The 19068-nt window shown below is 50.8% G+C and overlaps 1 protein-coding gene across 1 annotated transcript in view; it reads left to right on the forward strand.

Annotated features, from left to right (window-relative positions):
• The first annotated feature begins 18635 nt into the window (after positions 1-18635).
• LOC147091223 (calsyntenin-3-like) overlaps positions 18636-19068 on the forward strand; it is a 105731-nt gene continuing 105298 nt past the window's right edge. Inside the window, exon 1 of the mRNA XM_085976486.1 lies at positions 18636-18908. Within this exon, the coding sequence (XP_085832612.1) occupies positions 18845-18908 (64 nt within the window). The 5' untranslated portion in view covers positions 18636-18844. The remainder of the gene's footprint in view (positions 18909-19068) is intronic.

Consider the following 19068-nt stretch of genomic DNA (forward strand, 5'->3'; position numbering starts at 1 on the left):
GAATGGTGCAGGCATCCTCGTAGCTGGTGGCATCTTGGATGAGAGGGGAGACCCGATGACTCACCCGGTTTCGCAGGATTCCCAGTTTCACGTCTCCGGTGGCGGTCGCGGCTGCTATGGCGGTGGCTGAGGTTTCGATGAAAAATTCGAAGCATTGGAACCAGTGTCTGAACTGTGTGGCTGCGTCTGTGGCATGGGGGTCCAGATCCAAGCGCTCTGGTTTCAGGAGTCGATCCATCTTGGTGTTTTAGTGATTAAAATTGATGTGCCATCAATAACTCAAAGACTAGAAGTTAAAGGATTCAACTGAAGGCTTTTAATCGCTAAGAACATTGCACGCCATTCCACATCGGATTCGTCTGGCAGAATGACTCATACAGCTCTTGAGACCTTTATATGACAAAAGACAGGGGCGGAGCCAATACACACAATAGGGGAAAAGGGGGCGGTACACACAATACAATGCAGGTAAAACACAGGGGCTGATGAAGACATATATTTCATCACAAGCCCCACACACACACAGAGCAGGAAAGGCCCAGGCTCCATTCCCGGCCTGTGCTGAGTTAGTCTGATCTCACACCCGGTGTGGGGACTGAACCCCCCACACACACAGAGCAGGAAAGACCCAGGCTCCATTCCCGGCCTGTGCTGAGTTAGCCTGATCTCACACCCGGTGTGGGGACTGAACCCCCCACACACACAGAGCAGGAAAGACCCAGGCTCCATTCCCGGCCTGTGCTGAGTTAGCCTGATCTCACACCCGGTGTGGGGACTGAACCCCCCACACACACAGAGCAGGAAAGACCCAGGCTCCATTCCCGGCCTGTGCTGAGTTAGCCTGATCCCACACCCGGTGTGGGGGCTGAACCCCACACACACACAGAGCAGGAAAGACCCAGGCTCCATTCCCGGCCTGTGCTGAGTTAGCCTGATCTCACACCCGGTGTGGGTACTGAACCCCCCACACACACAGAGCAGGAAAGACCCAGGCTCCATTCCCGGCCTGTGCTGAGTTAGCCTGATCCCACACCCGGTGTGGGGACTGAACCCCCCACACACACAGAGCAGGAAAGACCCAGGCTCCATTCCCGGCCTGTGCTGAGATGGCTGATTCCAGCTAGTGAGGGTGTGTAGGGGTTTTGAATTGAACACTGGGATAGAAAGCGGGCGGGGTCGGGGAACTGAGGCAGATTTCCCGCTCCCGATGACAGCCCGGTGACCCCTGCTTGAGGGAGGCAATGGCTGAGGGCAGACCGGGCTGGCATGTCATGCTTTTCATAGTCGGATAACTAGACCATGACTCTGTGGGCTCGCAACAGGAGAATGAGGCCCCCTTTTGGGGGACAGGTACTGGCCGGATCACCGAACCCTAGCGAGGGGTCAGTGCCCTCGGGAGTTCGATGCAACCCTGGCGTGCTATTTGACCCTGAGCTGAGCTACCGACCCCCATATCCTCTGCCTCACCAAGACCGCCTACTTCCACCTCCGTAACATCGCCCGTCTCCGCCCCTGCCTCAGCTCATCCGCTGCTGAAACCCTCATCCATGCCTTTGTTGCCTCCAGACTCGACTATTCCAACGTACTCCTGGCCAGCCTCCCACATTCTACCCTACGTAAACTTCAGCTCATCACCAACTCTGCTGTCCCGTATCCTAACTCGCACCAGGTCCCGTTCACCCACTGCCCTCCCCTGTGCTCGCTGACCTACACTGGCTTCCGGTCCGGCAACACCTCGATTGTAAAACTCTCATCCTCGTTTTCAAATCCCTCAACGGCCTCGCCCCTCCATATCTCTGTAATCTCCTCCAGACCCTGCGACCCTCCGAGACCTCTGCGCTCCTCCGATTCTGGCCTCTTGAGCATCCCCGATTTTAATCGCTCCACCATTGGCGGCCGTGCCTTCAGCGGCCCGGGCCCCAAGCTCTGGAATTCCCTCCCTAAACCTCTCCGCCTCTCTCTCTCTCTCTCTCTCCTCCTTGAAGACGCTCCTTAAAACCTGCCACTTTGACCGAGCTATTGGTCACCTTTCCTAATATCTCCTCCGTATATGGCTCGATATGTTTGATAATACTCCTGTGAAACGCCGTGGGACGTTTTACTACATTAAAGGCGCTATATAAATGCCAGTTGTTGGGGAGACAGTTTAACCGCATGGAAAGCCTGCATCCCAAATTTTGGAAATCCTTTCTAGACTGTTCTGGAGAAGCGGGAAAAACAGGAAATGCTGGAAATATTCAGCAGGCCAGGCAGCAACTGTGAAGAGAGAAAAACAGGGAACGCTTCAGTTCGATGATCTTTCGTCAGAACTGGAAAATGTTACAGATTTCTTAAAATTCATTCACAGGCTGTGGGTATCGCTGGCGAGGCCAGCATTTAGTGCCCATCCCTAGTTGCCCTGGAGAAGGTGGCGGTGAGCCGCCTTCTTGAACCGCTGCAGTCCGTGTGGTGAAGGTGCTCCCACAGTGACGTTAGGGAGGGAGTTCCAGGATTTAGACCCAAGTCAGGCTGGTGTGTGAGTTGGAGGGGAACTTGGAGGTGGTGGTGTTCCCGTGCGCCTGCTGCCCTTGTCTTTCTAGGTGGAAGAGGTCGCGCCGAAGGGTTTGGGAGGTGCTGCCGAAGAAGCCTTGGCGAGTTGCTGCAGTGCATCTTGTAGATGGTACACACTGCAGCCACGGTGCGCCGGTGGTGGACGGAGGGAATGTTTAAGGTGGTGGATGGGGTGCCGATCAAGTGGGCTGCTTTGTCCTGGATGGTGTCGAGCTTCTTGAGTGTTGTTGGAGCGGCACTGATCCAGGCAAGTGAAGAGTATTCCATCGCACTCCTTACTTGTGCCTTGTAGATGGTGGAGAGGCTTTGGGGAGTCAGGAGGTGAGACACTCGCTGCAGAATACCCAGCCTCTGACCTGCTCTTGTTGCCACAGTATTTATGTGGCTGGTCCAGTTAAGTTTCTGGTCAGTGGTGACCCCCAGGATGTTGATGGTGGGGGATTCAGTGATGATAATGCCGTTGAATGTCAAGGGGAGGTGGTTAGACCCTCGCTTGTTGGAGATAGTCATTGCCTGGCACTTGTGTGGCGTGAATGTTACCTGTCACTTATCAGCCCAAGTCTGAACGTCGTCCAGGTCTTGTTGCATGTGGGCAGGGACTGCTTCATTATCTGAGGAAACAACAGAAAATGCTGGAAATACTCAGCAGGCCAGGCAGCATCCGTGGAGAGAGAAACAGAGTTAATGTTTCAGGTCTGGGACCCTTCGTCAGAACTGGAAAAAGCTGGAGATCTAACAGATATTAAGCAGGCGCAGAGACGGGGGGGGGGTGTTTAGGAGGGGAGGAAGGAAGTGAAAGAACATCCTGTGAAAATGTTGCAAATGGGAATGGCCAAATCATACAGCATGAAAAATGGGGGCAGGGATAATTATCTGAAATTGTTGAACTCAATGTTGAGTTCGGCAGGCTGCAAAGTGCCCAATCGAAAGATGAGGTGCTGTTCCTCGAGCTTACGTTGAGCTTCATTGGAACAATGCAATAGCCCGAGGACAGAGAGATCAGAGTGGGAGTGAAGCGGTGAATTAAAGTGACAGGCGACCGGAAGCTCGGGGTCACCCTTACGGACTGAACGGAGGTGTTCCGCAAAGCGGTCACCCAATCTGCGTTTGGTCTCCCCAGTGTAGAGGAGACCGCATCGTGAGCAGCGAATACAGTATATTAAATTGCAAGAAGTACAAGTAAATCGCTGTTTCACCTGGAAGGGGTGTTTGGGGCCCTGGACAGTGGGAAGGGAGGAGGTAAAAGGGCATGTGTTGCATCTCCTGTGCTTGCACGGGAAGGTGCCAGGTGAAGGAGCAGGGCTGTTGGGAGTGATTGAGGAGTGGACCAGGGTGTCTCAGAGGGAGCGGTCCCTGCGGAATGCTGAAAGGGGAGGGGAGGGAAGATGCGTTTGGTGGTGGGATCACGTTGGAGGTGGCGGAAATGGCGGAGGATGATCCGTTGAATGTGGAGGCTGGTGGGGTGAAAGGTGAGGACAAGGGGAACCCTATCGTGGTTCCGGGAGGGAGGGGCAGGGGTGAGGGCAGAAGTGCGGGAGATAGAACGGACACGGTCAAGGGCCGTGTCAACCACGTTAGAGGGGAATCCTCGGTTGAGGAAAAAGGAAGACATGTCGGAAGCACTGATGTGGAAGGTGGCATCGTCAGAACAGACACGGCGGAGACGGAGAAACTGGGAGAATGGAATAGAGTCCTTACAGGAGTGGGAGGAAGTGTAGTCCGGGTAGCTGTGGGAGTTGGTGGGCTTGTAGTGGATGTTAGTCAAAAGCCGATCGCCAGAAATGGAGACGGAGAAGTCAAGGAAGGGAAGGGAAGAGTCGGAGATGGACCATGTGAAGGTGAGGGAAGGGTGGAAATTGGAAGTAAAGTGAATGAAATTGTCGAGTTCAGGGCGAGAACAGGAAACGGCACCGATACAGTCATCAATGTATCGGAAAAAGAGGTGAGGGAGGGGTCCCGAGTAGGACTGGAACAAAGATTGTTCCACATAGCCCACGAAAAGGCAGGCATAGCTAGGACCCATGCGGGTACCCATGGCAACACCTTTGATTTGGAGGAAGTGAGTGGAGTTAAAGGAGAAGTTGTTCAATGTGAGAACAAGTTCAGCCAGGCGGAGGAGGGTGGTGGTGGATGGGGACTGGTCGGGCCTCTGTTCAAGGAAGAAGCGGAGCGCCCTCAGGCCGTCCGGGTGGGGGATGGAGGTGCAGAGGGATTGTACGTCCATGGTGAAAAGGAAGCGGTTGGAGCCAGGAAACTGGAAACTGTTGAAGTGGCGGAGGGCGTCCGAAGAGTCGCAGATGTAGGTGGGAAGACACTGGACAAGGGGAGAAAAGATAGAGTCGAGATAGGATGAGATAAGTTCCGTGGGACAAGAACAGGCTGAAACAATGGGTCTACCAGGGCAGTCCTGTTTGTGGATCTTGGGAAGGAGGTAGAAGCGGGCTGTGCGGGGTTGGGGAACTATGAGGTTGGTGGCCACGGGGGGAAGATCTCCAGAGGAGATGAGGTCAGTGACAGTCTTGGAAACGGTGGCTTGATGTTCGGTAGTGGGGTCATGGTCCAGGTGGAGGTAGGAGGAGGTGTCGGAGAGTTGGCGTTCAGCTTCCGCTAGGTAGAGGTCGGTTCGCCAAACAACAACAGCACCACCCTTATCAGCAGGTTTAATGATAATGTTAGGGTTGGATCGGAGAGGACGGAGTGCTGCAAGTTCAGAGGGAGGTAGGTTGGAGTGAGTGAGGGGAGCAGAGAAATGGAGACAGCCGATGTCACGGCGGCAGTTAGCGATGAAAAGATCTAGAGAGGGTAAGAGGCCAGGGGGAGGGGTCCAGGTAGAACGGGAATTCTGCAAGCGGGAGAAAGGGTCAGTTGTGCGGGGGGAAGACTCCTTGCCAGAGAAGTGGGCACGGAGACGAAGGCGGCGGAAAAAGAGCTCAACATCGTGCCGAGCTCGAAATTTTTCGGGGTCAGAGAGGGGAAGGTCAGAGGGGATAGTGAAAACACGGCAGGGGGTGAGATTGGAAGAATCCCTGGTCCACTCCTCAATCACCCCCAACAGCCCTTCCCCTTCGCCCGGCACCTTCCCGTGCAAGCGCAGGAGATGCAACACCTGCCCTTTTACCTCCTCCCTTCCCACTGTCCAGGGCCCCAAACACCCCTTCCAGGTGAAACAGCGATTTACTTGTACTTCTCGCAATCTAGTATACTGTATTCGCTGCTCACGATGCGGTCTCCGCTACACTGGGGAGACCAAACGCAGATTGGGCGACCGCTTTGCAGAACAACTCTGTTCAGTCTGTAAGGGTGACCCTGAGCTGCCGGTCGCCTGTCACTTTAATTCTCTGGTTCACCCCCACTCTGATCTCTCTGTCCTCGGGTGTAAAGTCTGTGGGTTGTTTAGTTAATTAATACACAGACTCCAAGAGTAACTTAAAACAGGACTTTACTATTCGAAGGTCAGGGCGAATCTGCCAAATAACTCCTGGCACAACACTTATATACTGGTGTGGTCACCGTCGGTATTACCGTATACAGAAGCCAAACAAAGTAGTGCCACACCTAAAATAGTTCTCTTAAAGGTGAACGGTTACATACAATAGTTCTCTTAAAGGTAGACGGGTACATACACTACAATTCTCCCTTTTTAGCTTACAACATACTTATTCCCCATTAAACATAACATATAATCAACTTCATGTAAAACAATTCACAGATATAGTCTCTGCGGGAAACAGTTCACAGATTCAGTCTCTGCGGGAACAGTTCACAGATTCAGTCTCTGGTCTTGACTTGGTCCGAACAACATCTCTGTGGTGTAGCCGGTTCACATTGCTAGCGTGACTCATCCAATAGTCTTTCCCTTGGCTTAACAGCTTGAACTTCCGTCCTGCTGAACCAGCAGTGCTGAATTTTACAAACAGCTGGACTGCCTTGGTAGTTTTTCCTACTTTCCAACTGATTTGGCCCCCTTCGTAGGGCCCACGTGCATGATCTGATAGAAGTGATAATGATTTAGATGGTTATCGTCTTCTGCTTCGTCTTTTTCTTTTCTGCTTCTTGGAGACTCTCGGGGCTCCCTTATCCGCTGCCAGCTGTAGCGCCACCATCTCCCTATGTTCCTTAGACTTTAAGTGCTTCATCCTGATTTCTGCACTTTGGGAGTTTTCATCACAAGCTGGGCAGACCAAGTCATCATAATATTCCGTGTCACTCAACAGGTCATGGTAATATTCGGTGTCGTCCTGAGCTAGTCTAGCGAGAGGGCCTGCTACTTCTTCCGTACCCAACTGGACGTTAGCCGACTGTTGTTCCCTCCCTAGACATTTTTCCTGAAGAGACTTCTTCATGCGTTCATATTCATCCCGCTCTTCCTGGGTTTCCTGCAAATCCTTCACTAATGACCTCGTTTGTGATTTCAATACTTCCCCTTCCCTCGGGGATTGATTGATCAGGCTATTCAATCCTTCTACTGGAGCAGCTGTTTCAACATTCTGCTGTTCACATTGACGTGATTCAGCGTACTTTTGGCATCCCTGTAAAATCTGTGTTGCAACCTCAGCTATTTCCATAACTTTTGAGAGCTCCGAACTCCTTCCCTTTGAATATTGAAGCTCGTGTTCAGATTGTTCCCATTGTAGAGTCTTGTCCCTCAGCATATGAAGGAGTTGGCTGACCGTTAACTCTTCCACGGGAACACTGTGGGTCAGAGTCTTCTCCATTTCATCCACCTTTTCCTCCAATGCTTTCACCTTCTTTTCCTCTTGTACTTTGGCTTCCAGCGCTCGGAGAAGTTGCGCATTGATGCTCTCTAGCTCATGTTCAGAGGCCATTCTTACAGTCTCTGTGTTTCTTACAGTTCCCTTTTCTTCCACTGAACGGATTCCCAGTTGAATCTGTTCTTCAAGTTGTTGAATCTTGGTCATTGCCGCCCCATATTTGTCTTGGGTTTCCTTTAATATTTTTATGAGTTCTTGTACATCTTGTCTTTCATGTTCTGCCATGTCTTTCACCTCTAATTTCTCATCTATGGATGGAACTTCTACCGATGAGTCTGTCTTGGCCTTGAGCTCATTAAGAATTTCCTGCAGCCTTTGGACTTCTTGCTCATGTTCAACCTTCAGTTGCTCATATGCTTCTACTGAAACTAGCTTTTCGGAGGTTGCCGAGTTAATCCCCTCCAGGATTGTAGCCTGGGCCTGTTCATACTGTTCCTTCAACTTCTCAAACTCTGCTTGTAAGGAGTCGTAGAGAAGAACTGGAATAAAATCCTGGCTTCCTGAAGATTCCTCTTCATTTGCTTCTTCCTGCAAATATTCTAACTCCTGAACAGCATAAGGGAGGTGTGATCGGTAATTGGTCACGATGGCTCTATGGTCGCTCTCTGCTTGAGCTAGCTGCTTCTGTTGTCTTTCCAGATTCTCCCATTCGGTGTCATAGAACTTTTTCATTGTTTTCATCTCTTGTACGAGACGGTAACTCAATTGTTCTAATTGTTGTCGTAATTTGAAATAAGTTTGAGTCCGAGCTCGGTGTTCTTCCGTCATGGATATGTCCGTAACTTGAACAGGCTCAGAATTTTCTGTCAAACTAGGTTGTCGTTGTTCGGTGGAGTTCTGCTCTGAAACTTTGTTCTTCTCTGGAGCATAAGCCTTTATGCATGCCTTCGTTTTTCCAACCTTCGTCGGCAAGTCCATTTCAGCCTTGTCTTTCATATTTGGGTTGGTCTTATCGTCATCCGTTTCAGAATCTGAGCTGATTGTCTGCACCGAGTCCTCACTTGTTATGGCTTTTAGATAGTGCCATTCCATGTCTATTTTCTTGATCCACTCCCGTCCTAGAAGTGGTGGTCCTCCCTCATGTAGTACGTATAAGTTCATTCTTGGGTGTTCTTTACCCCTATCTCTCACTTTGACTATTACCTTTCCCATGGGGTATACTTTATGCCCCGTGTATGTCTGCAATATGAACTTGGTATCTCTTAAGGGTATATGTGAGAATAGCCGGTGGTAATCCCTTCGATTTATGACTGATAGAGCTGATCCAGTGTCCAACTCCATTTTCACTTGGATTCCAGCTATTTTTAGCATGACCCAGATAGTTTGTAGGTCAGCTTCCTTACTCACATTGTGAATTCTCAGACTACCCAGCTCCTGGCCGTTTGGGTCTGAGTCTGAATTCTGTTCGTCTGAACTCTTCTCAGCCACCTTGTGTACCTTGTTGTACTTTTCCTGTGATGGCTTCCTTTGGTTGTTGGTCCTTTGGTTGTTGGTCTTCTTCCCTGACCAGCATACCTTAGCTATGTGACCCAGTTTGCCACATTTCCTACATTCCTGGTTCTTAAACCAGCATTGGTTCTGGTCGTGTGTTGTCTTCCCACAACGATAGCATTTTGTTGTTGTCGAGGTAATTTGATCCACACTTAGTGCTGCTGTCTTTAGCTGCATTTCCGCAGTTCCCTTCGCTGCGGCTTCGTGCGATGCTGCAATAAGGACAGCCCTGTCAAGTGTAAGGTCGTTCTCTTCGAGTAGTCGCTTTTGCGTTCCTTCCTTTGACAACCCGCACACGAACTTGTCTCGCAATGCCTCTGTCAGATTCCTTCCAAACTGGCAGTGTTTCGCTAGTCTACGCAGTTCGACCAAGTATCCTGCGTTGCTTTCGTCTTTCCGTTGCGTTCTCGCATAGAATTTGAATCGTTCCGCCAACATCAATGGTGTGGGGTTCAAGTGATCCTTCAGAACAGCCACAATATCATCGAAAGTCTGATCCGCCGGTTTAGCTGGTGATAGTAGATGCTTCAAGAGCCCGTATGTCTTTGCGCCCATCGAGTTTAGCAAGGTTATAGCTTTGTCATCTTCTTCTATTTTATTGGCCTCACAATAGATCTCGATGCGTTCCACGTACGTGGCCCAGTCTTCTACCTCGACATTAAAATCGTTGATGTTACCACGCTTAGGCATCTTCCTCTCTTTCTGATAACACCCCGAATTATTTCTTTAACTTATTTTTTTTTTCTAAGATGGCGGTTTTCCCGCGAAAATGGCGGTTTCCCGCGCTTATCTTCTCTCCCCGCCCACTTCAATGGCGGTTTCCCGCTTCTGTCTTCTTCCCCGCCTAATGGCGGCTTCCCGCGTTTCTTCCCTAGCGAGAGGGGTACACTTTCCCCCACGGGCGACGGCCGCTGGCTTTCAGGTTCACAGCCTGCGCGTCGGCTTCAGTGCTTTCCCTTTTCTCGGCAGGGCAACCGGCGCTGGGTACACCCCGTTGACGGCGAACAGGTTCAGCCGCTGGGCTGGCTCTCGCTCAGTTCCCCTTGCTCGGGCTCGGTCTCTCTCCCGCTCTCTCGGCTCTACTGGCGCTGGGTACACCCCGTTGACGGAGAACAGTTTCAGCCGCTGGACTGACTCTCGCGCAGTCTCCCTTGGTCGGCTCTGCCTCTCCCGCTCGCTCGGCGCCCAAACGCCTCTCCCAGCCGTCTCGCAGTCCGGTGCTTCCCTCCCCGGCTGCGGCTGAGTTTTTATATCTTCCCGCGCCTATGCTCCCGGTCGCAGCGCTTCGTGGCTTCGGTCGCTGCCCGGCTTTTCCCGCCGGTCGCGGTCTAGCTGTCTCACGACGCCGTTGCGTCCCCCAGCCTATTATTACCGCGGTTTCCTTGCTCCACGCTGCCCCAGTCTCAGCGCCTCTGGGCCCGACTTCTGTCCGGCTCCTTTCCCCCTCGACTGTGGTCGAGTGCACCGCCCTTATCCTCCGGTTATTCTTTTTACTTTTCCCTTACTCACAGTCACCGTGGCCGCCTTGCTCCTCGTGCTGATCGGCTCACTCCTCACCGTGGCAGAAGGGACAGTCAGTGCCTGTTGCTGATGGAAGCCTTTGTCTCTGAATTCTTCCTCCTTTCCAGCTCTGCAGACTCGAGTTTTCTCCCAGCAGAATGACGAGGGCGGTTGCCTCTTCTCGACGCTCGTTAACTGCTTCGGAAGTATTGTTGCCGCAGGGTACGATCGGACTCGGCGCCACTGTAAAGTCTGTGGGCTGTTTAGTTAATTAATACACAGACTACCAGAGTAACTTAAAACAGGACTTTACTATTCGAAGGTCAGGGCGAATCTGCCCAATAACTCCTGGCACAACACTTATATACTGGTGTGGTCACCGTCGGTATTACCGTATACAGAAGCCAAACAAAGTAGTGCCACACCTAAAATAGTTCTCTTAAAGGTGAACGGTTACATACAATAGTTCTCTTAAAGGTAGACGGGTACATACACTACATCGGGCTATTACATTGCTCCAATGAAGCTCAACGTAAGCTCGAGGAACAGCACCTCATCTTTCAATTAGGCACTTTACAGCCTGCCGGACCCAATATCGAGTTCCACAATTTCAGATCATAACCTCGGCCCCCATTTTTCATGCAGTATGATTTTGCCATTCCCATTTGCAACATTTTCACAGTATGTTCTTTCAATTCCATCCTCCCCTCCTAACCGCCCCGCTGTCTCTGCACCTGCTTAGTATCTGTTACATCTCCAGCTTTTTCCAGTTCTGATGAAGGGTCCCAGACCTGAAACGTTAACTCTGTTTCTCTCTCCACCGATGCTGCCTGGCCTGCTGAGTATTTCCAGCGTTTTCTGTTTTTACTTCAGATTTCCAGCATCCGCAGTATTTTGCTACAGGTAGACGACCCTTTATCCGAACTTCCGAAAACCGAAACCCTCTAAAAACCGAAGGTTTTTTCGGTCAGCGTAAGTCATGCGCACGACATGACCAGAGTGGCGCACGACTTACGCTGAGCAGGGCAGAGTGTCACTGAGTTCCCTCCTGGGTCGGAGATTGCAGGCCGAGCCGGATAAGGGATAGTGTAGCATTTTTCCGCACTTCTGAAAACCGAAATCGTTCAGCGTAAGTCGTGCGCACGACCCCGACCCCCGCCGACCCCGACCCCCACCCCCGACCCCGACCCCCGCCGACCCCCCCCGCCGACCCCGACCCCCACCCCCGACCCCGACCCCCGCCGACCCCGACCCCCGCCGACCCCGACCCCCCCGCCGACCCCGACCCCCGCCGACCCCCACCCCCGACCCCCCCGCCAACCCCGACCCCCGCCGACCCCGACCCCCGCCGACCCCGACCCCCACCCCCGACCCCCCCGCCGACCCCGACCCCCCGCCGACCCCGACCCCCACCCCCGACCCCCCCGCCGACCCCGACCCCCCGCCGACCCCGACCCCCGCCGACCCCGACCCCGACCCCCACCCCCGACCCCCCCGCCGACCCCGACCCCCGCCGACCCCGACCCCCGCCGACCCCGACCCCGACCCCCACCCCCGACCCCCCCGCCGACCCCGACCCCCCGCCGACCCCCACCCTTTCGGATAAGGGATCGTGTATCCTTTATCCGCACTCCCGAAAACCGAATTACTCTGAAAACCGAAGTGTTTTCGCTCACCTTCCGAAATCCGAAATTTTCCGAAAACCAAAACACGGCTGGTCCCGAGGTTTTCGGATAAAGGATAGTCTACCTGTATTATATCATTATCTGAGGAGCTGTGAATGGCACTGAACACTGTGCAGTCATCAGCGAACATCCCCACTTCTGACCTTATGATGTAGGGAGGGTCATTGATGAAGCAGCTGAAGATGGTTGGGCCGAGGACACTGCCCTGAGGAACTCCTGCAGCAATGTCCTGGGGCTGCGATGATTGACCTTCAACAACCACAACCATCTTCCTTTGTGTTAGGTATGACTCGAGTCAGTAGAGCATTTTAACCCGCGATTCTCAATTGACTTCAGTTTTACTAGGGCTCCTTGATGCCACACTTGGTCAAATGCTGCCTTGATGTCAAGGGCAGTCACTCTCACCTCACCTCTGGAATTCAGCTCCTTTGTCCGTGTTTGTGTTGTGTCGGTACCTTTCTACCTAGACACAATTTAGGACTCAGAACTCAGAGATTCAAACATGAACTGCTTTATTGGAAGGAAAGGAAGTTCTGGCAAGTTCCGAACAAAGAGAGATAAAACTTAACAGAGAACACCCAACCATTTATCTCCTGTGACAGCGCCACCACAGATGGGAGGAGAACACACAATAGAACACACAATACATAACAGTTTGGACCAAGGCTGTAATGAGGTCTGGAGCCGAGTGGTCTTGGCGGAACCCAAACTGGGCATCAGTGAGCAGGTTATTGGTGAGTAAGTGCCGCTTGATAGCACTGTCGATGACACCTTCCATCACTTTGCTGATGATTGAGAGTAGAACGATGGGGCGGTAATTGGCCGGGTTGGATTTGTCCTGCTTTTTGTGGACAGGACATACCTGGGCAGTTTTCCACATTGTCGGATAGATGCCAGTGTTGTAGCTGTACTGGAACAGTTTGGCTAGAGGCGCGGCTAGTTCTGGAGCACAAGTCTTCAGCACGATAGCCGGGATATTGTCGAGGTCCATAGGCTTTGCTGTATCCAGTGAGCTCAGCCGTTTCTTAATATCATGCGGAGTGAATCGAATTGGCTGAAGACTGGCTTCTGTGGTGGTGGGGACCTCAGGAGGAGGCCGATATGGATCATCCACTTGGCACTTCTGGCTGAAGATGGTGGTTGCAAACGCTTCAGCTTTGTCTTTTGCACTCACGTGCTGGGCTCCGCCATCATTGAGGATATTGTTGGAGCCTCCTCCTCCCGTTAGTTGTTTAATGGTCCACCACCATTCACGACTGGATGTGGCAGGACTGCAGAGCTTTGATCTGATCCGTTGATTGTGGGATCGCTTAGCCCTGTCTATACCATGCTGCTTCTGTTTAGCATGCATGTAGTCCTGTGTTGCAGCTTCCCCAGGTTGGCACCTCATTTTTAGGTACACCTGGTGCTGCTCCTGGCATGCTCTTCTGCACTCTTCATTGAACCAGGGTTGGTCCCCTGGCTTGATGGTAATGGTAGAGTGAGGGATATGCTGGGCCATGAGGTTACAGATTGTGGTGGAATACAATTTTGCTGCTGCTGATGGCCCACAGCACCTCATGGATGCCCAGTTTTGAGCTGCTAGATCTGTTCTGAATCTATCCCATTTAGCACGGTGGTCGTGCCACACAACACGATGGAGGGTGTCCTCAGTGTGAAGACGGGACTTAGTCTCCACAAGGACTGTGCGGTGGTCACTGCTGCCAATACTGTCATGGACAGATGCCTCTGTGACAGGTAGATTGGTGAGGATGAGGTCAAGTAGGTTTTTCCCTCATGTTGGTTCTCTCACCACCTGTCGCAGGCCCAGACTGGCAGCAATGTCCTTCAGGACTTGGCCAGCTCGGTCAGTAGTGGTGCTACCGAGTCACTCTTGGTGATGGACATTGAAGTCCTCCAACCAGAGTACATTCTGTGCCCTTGCTATCCTCACTGTTTCTCCCAAGTGGTGTTCAACATGGAGGAGTACTGATTCATCAGCTGAGGGAGGGCGGTAGGTGGTAATCAGCAGGAGGTTTCCTAGCCCATGCTTGACCTGAAGCCATGAGACTTCATGGGGTCCGGAGTCAATGTTGAGGAAGGATGTTCTTGCCATGGAGGGAGTGCAGCGAAGATTCACCAGGCTGATACCTGGGATGGCAGGAATGACGTATGAGGAGAGATTGGGTCGTTTGGGCTTGTACTCGCTGGAGTTTAGAAGAATGAGAGGGGATCTCATTGAAACTTATAAAATTCTAACAGGACTGGACAGACTAGATGCAGGAAGGATGTTCCCGATGGCGGGGGAGTCCAGAACCAGGGGTCACAGTCTAAGGATAAGGGGTAAGCCATTTAGGACAGAGATGAGGAGGAATTTCTTCACCCAGAGAGTGGTGAACCTGTGGAATTCTCTACCACAGAAGGCAGTAGAGGCCAATTCATTAAATATATTCAAGAAGGAGTTAGATATATTTCTTAAGGCTGAAGGGATCAAGGGATATGGGGAGAAGGCAGGGACAGGGTACTGAGTTTGGATGATCAGCCATGATCTCATTGAATGGCGGAGCAGGCTCGAGGGGCCGAATGGCCTACTCCTGCTCCTATCTTCTATGTTTCTATGACTCCCAGGGCCACTCCTTCCCGACTGTATACCACTGTGCCACCACCCCTGGTGGGTCTGTCCTGCCGGTGGGACAGGACATACCCAGGGATGGTGATGGAGGAGCTTTGGACATTGGCTGAAAGGTATGATTCTGTGAGTATGACTATGTCAGGCTGTTGCTTGACTAGTCTGTGGGACAGCTCTCCCAATTTTGGCACAAGTCCCCAGATGTTGGTGAGGAGGACTTTGCAGCGTCGACTGGGTTGGGTGTGCCGTTGCCGTGTCCGTAGCCGGTGCCGAGGTCGATGCCGGGTGATCCATCCAGTTTCATTCTTATTATTGTGTTTTGTAATGGTTTGTTACAACTGAGTGACTTGCTGGGTCATTTCAGAGGGCAGTTAAGAGGCAACCACATTGCTGTGGGCCTGGAGTCACATATAGTCACATATTTACAATCTGTGTCAATGATTTGGATGAGGGGACTAAATGTAACATTTCCAAATTTGCTGATGACACAAAGCTAGGTGGCAGTGTCAGTTGCGAAGAGGATGTGAAGAGGCTTCAAGGGGATCTCGACAGGCTCAGTGAGTGGGCGAGAACATGGCAGATGGAATATAATGTGGATAAATGTGAAGTTATCCACTTTGGTAGAAAAAACAGAAAGGCAGAGTATTTCCTAAATGGTGAAAGATTGGGGAATGCAGATGCTCAAAGGGACCTGGGTGTCCTTGTACATGAGTCACTGAAAGTGAATGTGCAGGTGCAGCAAGCCACTAGGAAGGCAAATGGTATGCTGGCCTTCATTACAAGAGGATTTGAGTACAGGAGTAAAGAAGTTTACTCCAATTATATAGGGCCTTGGTGAGACCACACCTGGAGTGCTGTGTACAATTTTGGTCTCCTTACCTAAGGAAGGATATACTTGCCATTAGAGGGAGTGCAACGAAGGTTCACGAGATTGATTCCTGGGATGGCGGGACTGTCGTATGAGAAGAGATTGAGTAAACTAGGCCTGTATTCTCTTGAATTCAGAAGAATGAGAGGGGATCTCATTGAAGCATACAACATTATTACAGGGCTTGATAGGGTGGATGCTGGGAGAATGTTTCCCTTGGCTGGGGAGTCGAGAACCAGGGGCCACAGCCTCAGGATAAAGGGTCGGCCATTCAGGACTGAGGTGAGAAGAAATTTCTTCACACAGAGGGTGGTGAATCTTTGGAATTCTCGACCCCAGAGGGCTGTGGAGGCTCAGTCATTGGGTATATTCAAAACAGAAGTCAATAGATTTCTGACTAGTAGGGGCATCAAGGGATATGGCGCTAGGGCCGGTGAATGGAGTTGAGGCAGAAGATCAGCCATGATCTCATTGAATGGCGGAGCAGGCTCGAAGGGCCGAATGGCCTACTCCTGCTCCTATTTCTTATATAGGCCAGACCGGGTAAGGACGGCAGGTTTCCTACCCTAAAGGACATTAGTGAACCAGATGGGTTTTTACAACAATCCGATAGTTTCATGGTTATCATTACTGATACTAGTAATTATTCCAGATTTATTTAATTAACTGAAATTAAATTCCCCAGCTGCCGTGGTGGGATTTGAACTCACGTCTTTGGATTACTGGTCCAGTGACGTTACCACTACACTACCAACACCATCACCTGCAAGTGCCCCTTCAACTCACACATCATCCTGACTTGTGTCAAAATCCTGGCACTCCCTCCCTAAGAGCGCTGTGGGAGCACCTTCACTACACGGACTGCAGCGGTTCAAGAAGGTGGCTCACCACCACCTTCTGCAGGGCAACTAGGAATGGGCAATAAATGCCGGCCTTGCCAGCGACGCTGGGGCGATTGGGCTAATATTCGCTGGAGTTTAGAAGAATGAGAGGGGATCTCATTGAAACTTATAAAATGCTAACAGGACTAGACAGACTAGATCCAGGAAGGATGTTCCCGATGGTCGGGGAGTCCAGAACCAGGGGTCACAGTCTAAGGATAAGGGGTAAGCCATTTAGGACTGAAATGAGGAGGAATTTCTTCACCCAGAGAGTGGTGAACCTGTGGAATTCTCTACCACAGAAGGCAGTTGAGGCCAATTCATTAAATATATTCAAGAAGGAGTTGGATATATTTCTTAAGGATAAAGGGACCAAGGGACATGGGGAGAAGGCAGGGACAGGGTACTGAATTTGGATGATCAGCCATGATCTCATTAAATGGCAGAGCAGGCTCGAGGGGCCGAATGGCCTACTCCTGCTCCTATCTCCTATGTTTCTATGTAACTCACACACCATCCTGACTTGGGTCAAAATCCTGGAACTCCCTCCCTAACAGCGCTGTGGGAGCACCTTCACCACACGGACTGCAGCGGTTCAAGAAGGCGGCTCACCACCACCTTCTCCAGGGCAATTAGGAATGGGCAATAAATGCTGGCCTCGCCAGCGACGCCCACATCCCAAGAACGAATAAAAAAAAACATAGAAGCATAGAAGATAGGAGCAGGAGAAGGCCATTCGGCCCTTCGAGCCTGCTCCGCCATTCAATGCGATCATGGCTGATCATCCAAATTCAGTACCCTGTCCCTGCCTTCTCCCCATATCCCTTGATCCCTTTAGCCTTAAGGAATATATCCAACTCCTTCTTGAATATATTTAATGAATTGGTCTCCACTGCCTTGTGTGGTAGAGAATTCCACAGGTTCACCACTCAATTCAATTCAATTCAATTCAAATTGCTTTATTGGCATGACAAGGTACATCTTATGTTGCCAAAGCACCAAAATTTTTTTTATGGTTGAACACATAAACGCAGATCTATCCATACAGTATATAAACAATGCCCAACGCATTACCGGCACCCGGCTACTGACCATAGAGCACATATACCAGAAACGCTGTTTACGGAGGCCACGGACCATCATCAAAGACCCTACCCACCCCAGCCACAGTCTGTTCGCCCTCCTGCCATCTGGGAGACGCTACAGATGCATTCGCACCCGAACGACCAGATTTAGGAACAGCTTCTTTCCCAGGGCTGTCATCCTACTGAACTCCACAAATAAACACTAAAGCCTGCACATCTGTCAATGCACTTTATTATGTTTATGTTAATGTATTACAAGCCAAATGAATGTTGAATGTTTAAGTGTCTTAATCTAAATGTACACTCTCGGGAGCCGCAAGCCTACATTTCGTTGTACTGCACTTGTACACTAACAATGACAATAAAGTTGATTATTATTCTGATGATTATTAAACAGATATATCCCTGAGTGTATAAATATACACTCATATAATTTGTATATACTCTTTTCTTAGATTTAATGGTTGTCCCTCTGTTTATGGCAAGCTGTAACATAGTGTGCCACTAAGGTTATGCAATTTCTCTCTTTCCTTAATAGGTATAGTGGTTAGCACTGTTGCCTCACCAGCGCCAGAGACCCAGGTTCGAATCCGGCCTCAGGTGACTGTCTGTGTGGAGTTTGCACATTCTCCGTGGGTTTGCTCTGGTTTCCTCCCATAGTCCAAAGATGTGTGGGTTAGGTTGATTGGCTATGATAAATTGACTCTTAGTGTTAAGGGGATTAAATATGTGGGGTTACGGGGATCGGGTGGGATATGTGTCGGTGCAGGCTTGATGGGCCGAAATGGCCTCTATCTGCACTGTGGGGTTTCTGTGATTCTGTGAGGTATGGGAGTTTTTGGTCGTCATTCAAATTTTTGAATTCAGGGCATATTTTTATGAATTTTGGGTAGAAATTCCCCCTTAAGCCCGAGCCTGAACGTTGTCCAGGTCTTGTTGCATGCGGGCATGGACAGCTTCATCTCATATATAAAAAATATAATAATAGTCTCAGAACCAAAATTACTCCTTTCCGGGGACAACCTCCCTTTAAATCCCGCCCGCTCCCTGCCAAAGTGGGCGGGCACAGCTCCCACCCTTGCTCCGCCCCCCTGCGCCGCTGCGCCGTCCGATTGGGCGAGACCGGCGTCAATCAGCGCTGGGACCAGTCGGGGCATTGTGACGTCATTTTGCCGCACCGCGCTGCGAATTTGCATGTTTAAAGAGGCAAGTCGCAGCCGTGCGAGCGAGCGAGCGAGAGGGAGGACCAGCAAAAAAAAACAGAGCAACCAGGGGAATGAGAGCAAAAATCAGCAACGCAGTGATAAAAAAACTAAGATCGCAGAAGGAGAGGCAAATGAACAAAAGGCACCATCTCATCCCGTGTTGATAAAAAAAAACCCCCAGAACAGCATCTGTTCAAAAATGAATGAGCAAATCAGAGCAATATTTGCCTTTTTGCTCATCACAGATTGTGTCTGCAATAAAGGTAAGGGAATTATCATTATTCGTTTCTCTTCATTATAACTAAATCCCCCCATCCCTCCCCCATGCATGTCTGGATAAAATGCTGTTTGCTGGTCGGATTTGCTGTGTTTTCATTTAATTTGCAGAGAAATCTTGCACAGTGCTTATTATTAATTTTTTTT

This window comes from Somniosus microcephalus, unplaced genomic scaffold (genome assembly GCF_052327205.1).
Source record: "Somniosus microcephalus isolate GS21.2 unplaced genomic scaffold, FLI_Smic_1.0 unresolved_chr3, whole genome shotgun sequence".
NCBI lineage: Eukaryota > Metazoa > Chordata > Chondrichthyes > Squaliformes > Somniosidae > Somniosus > Somniosus microcephalus.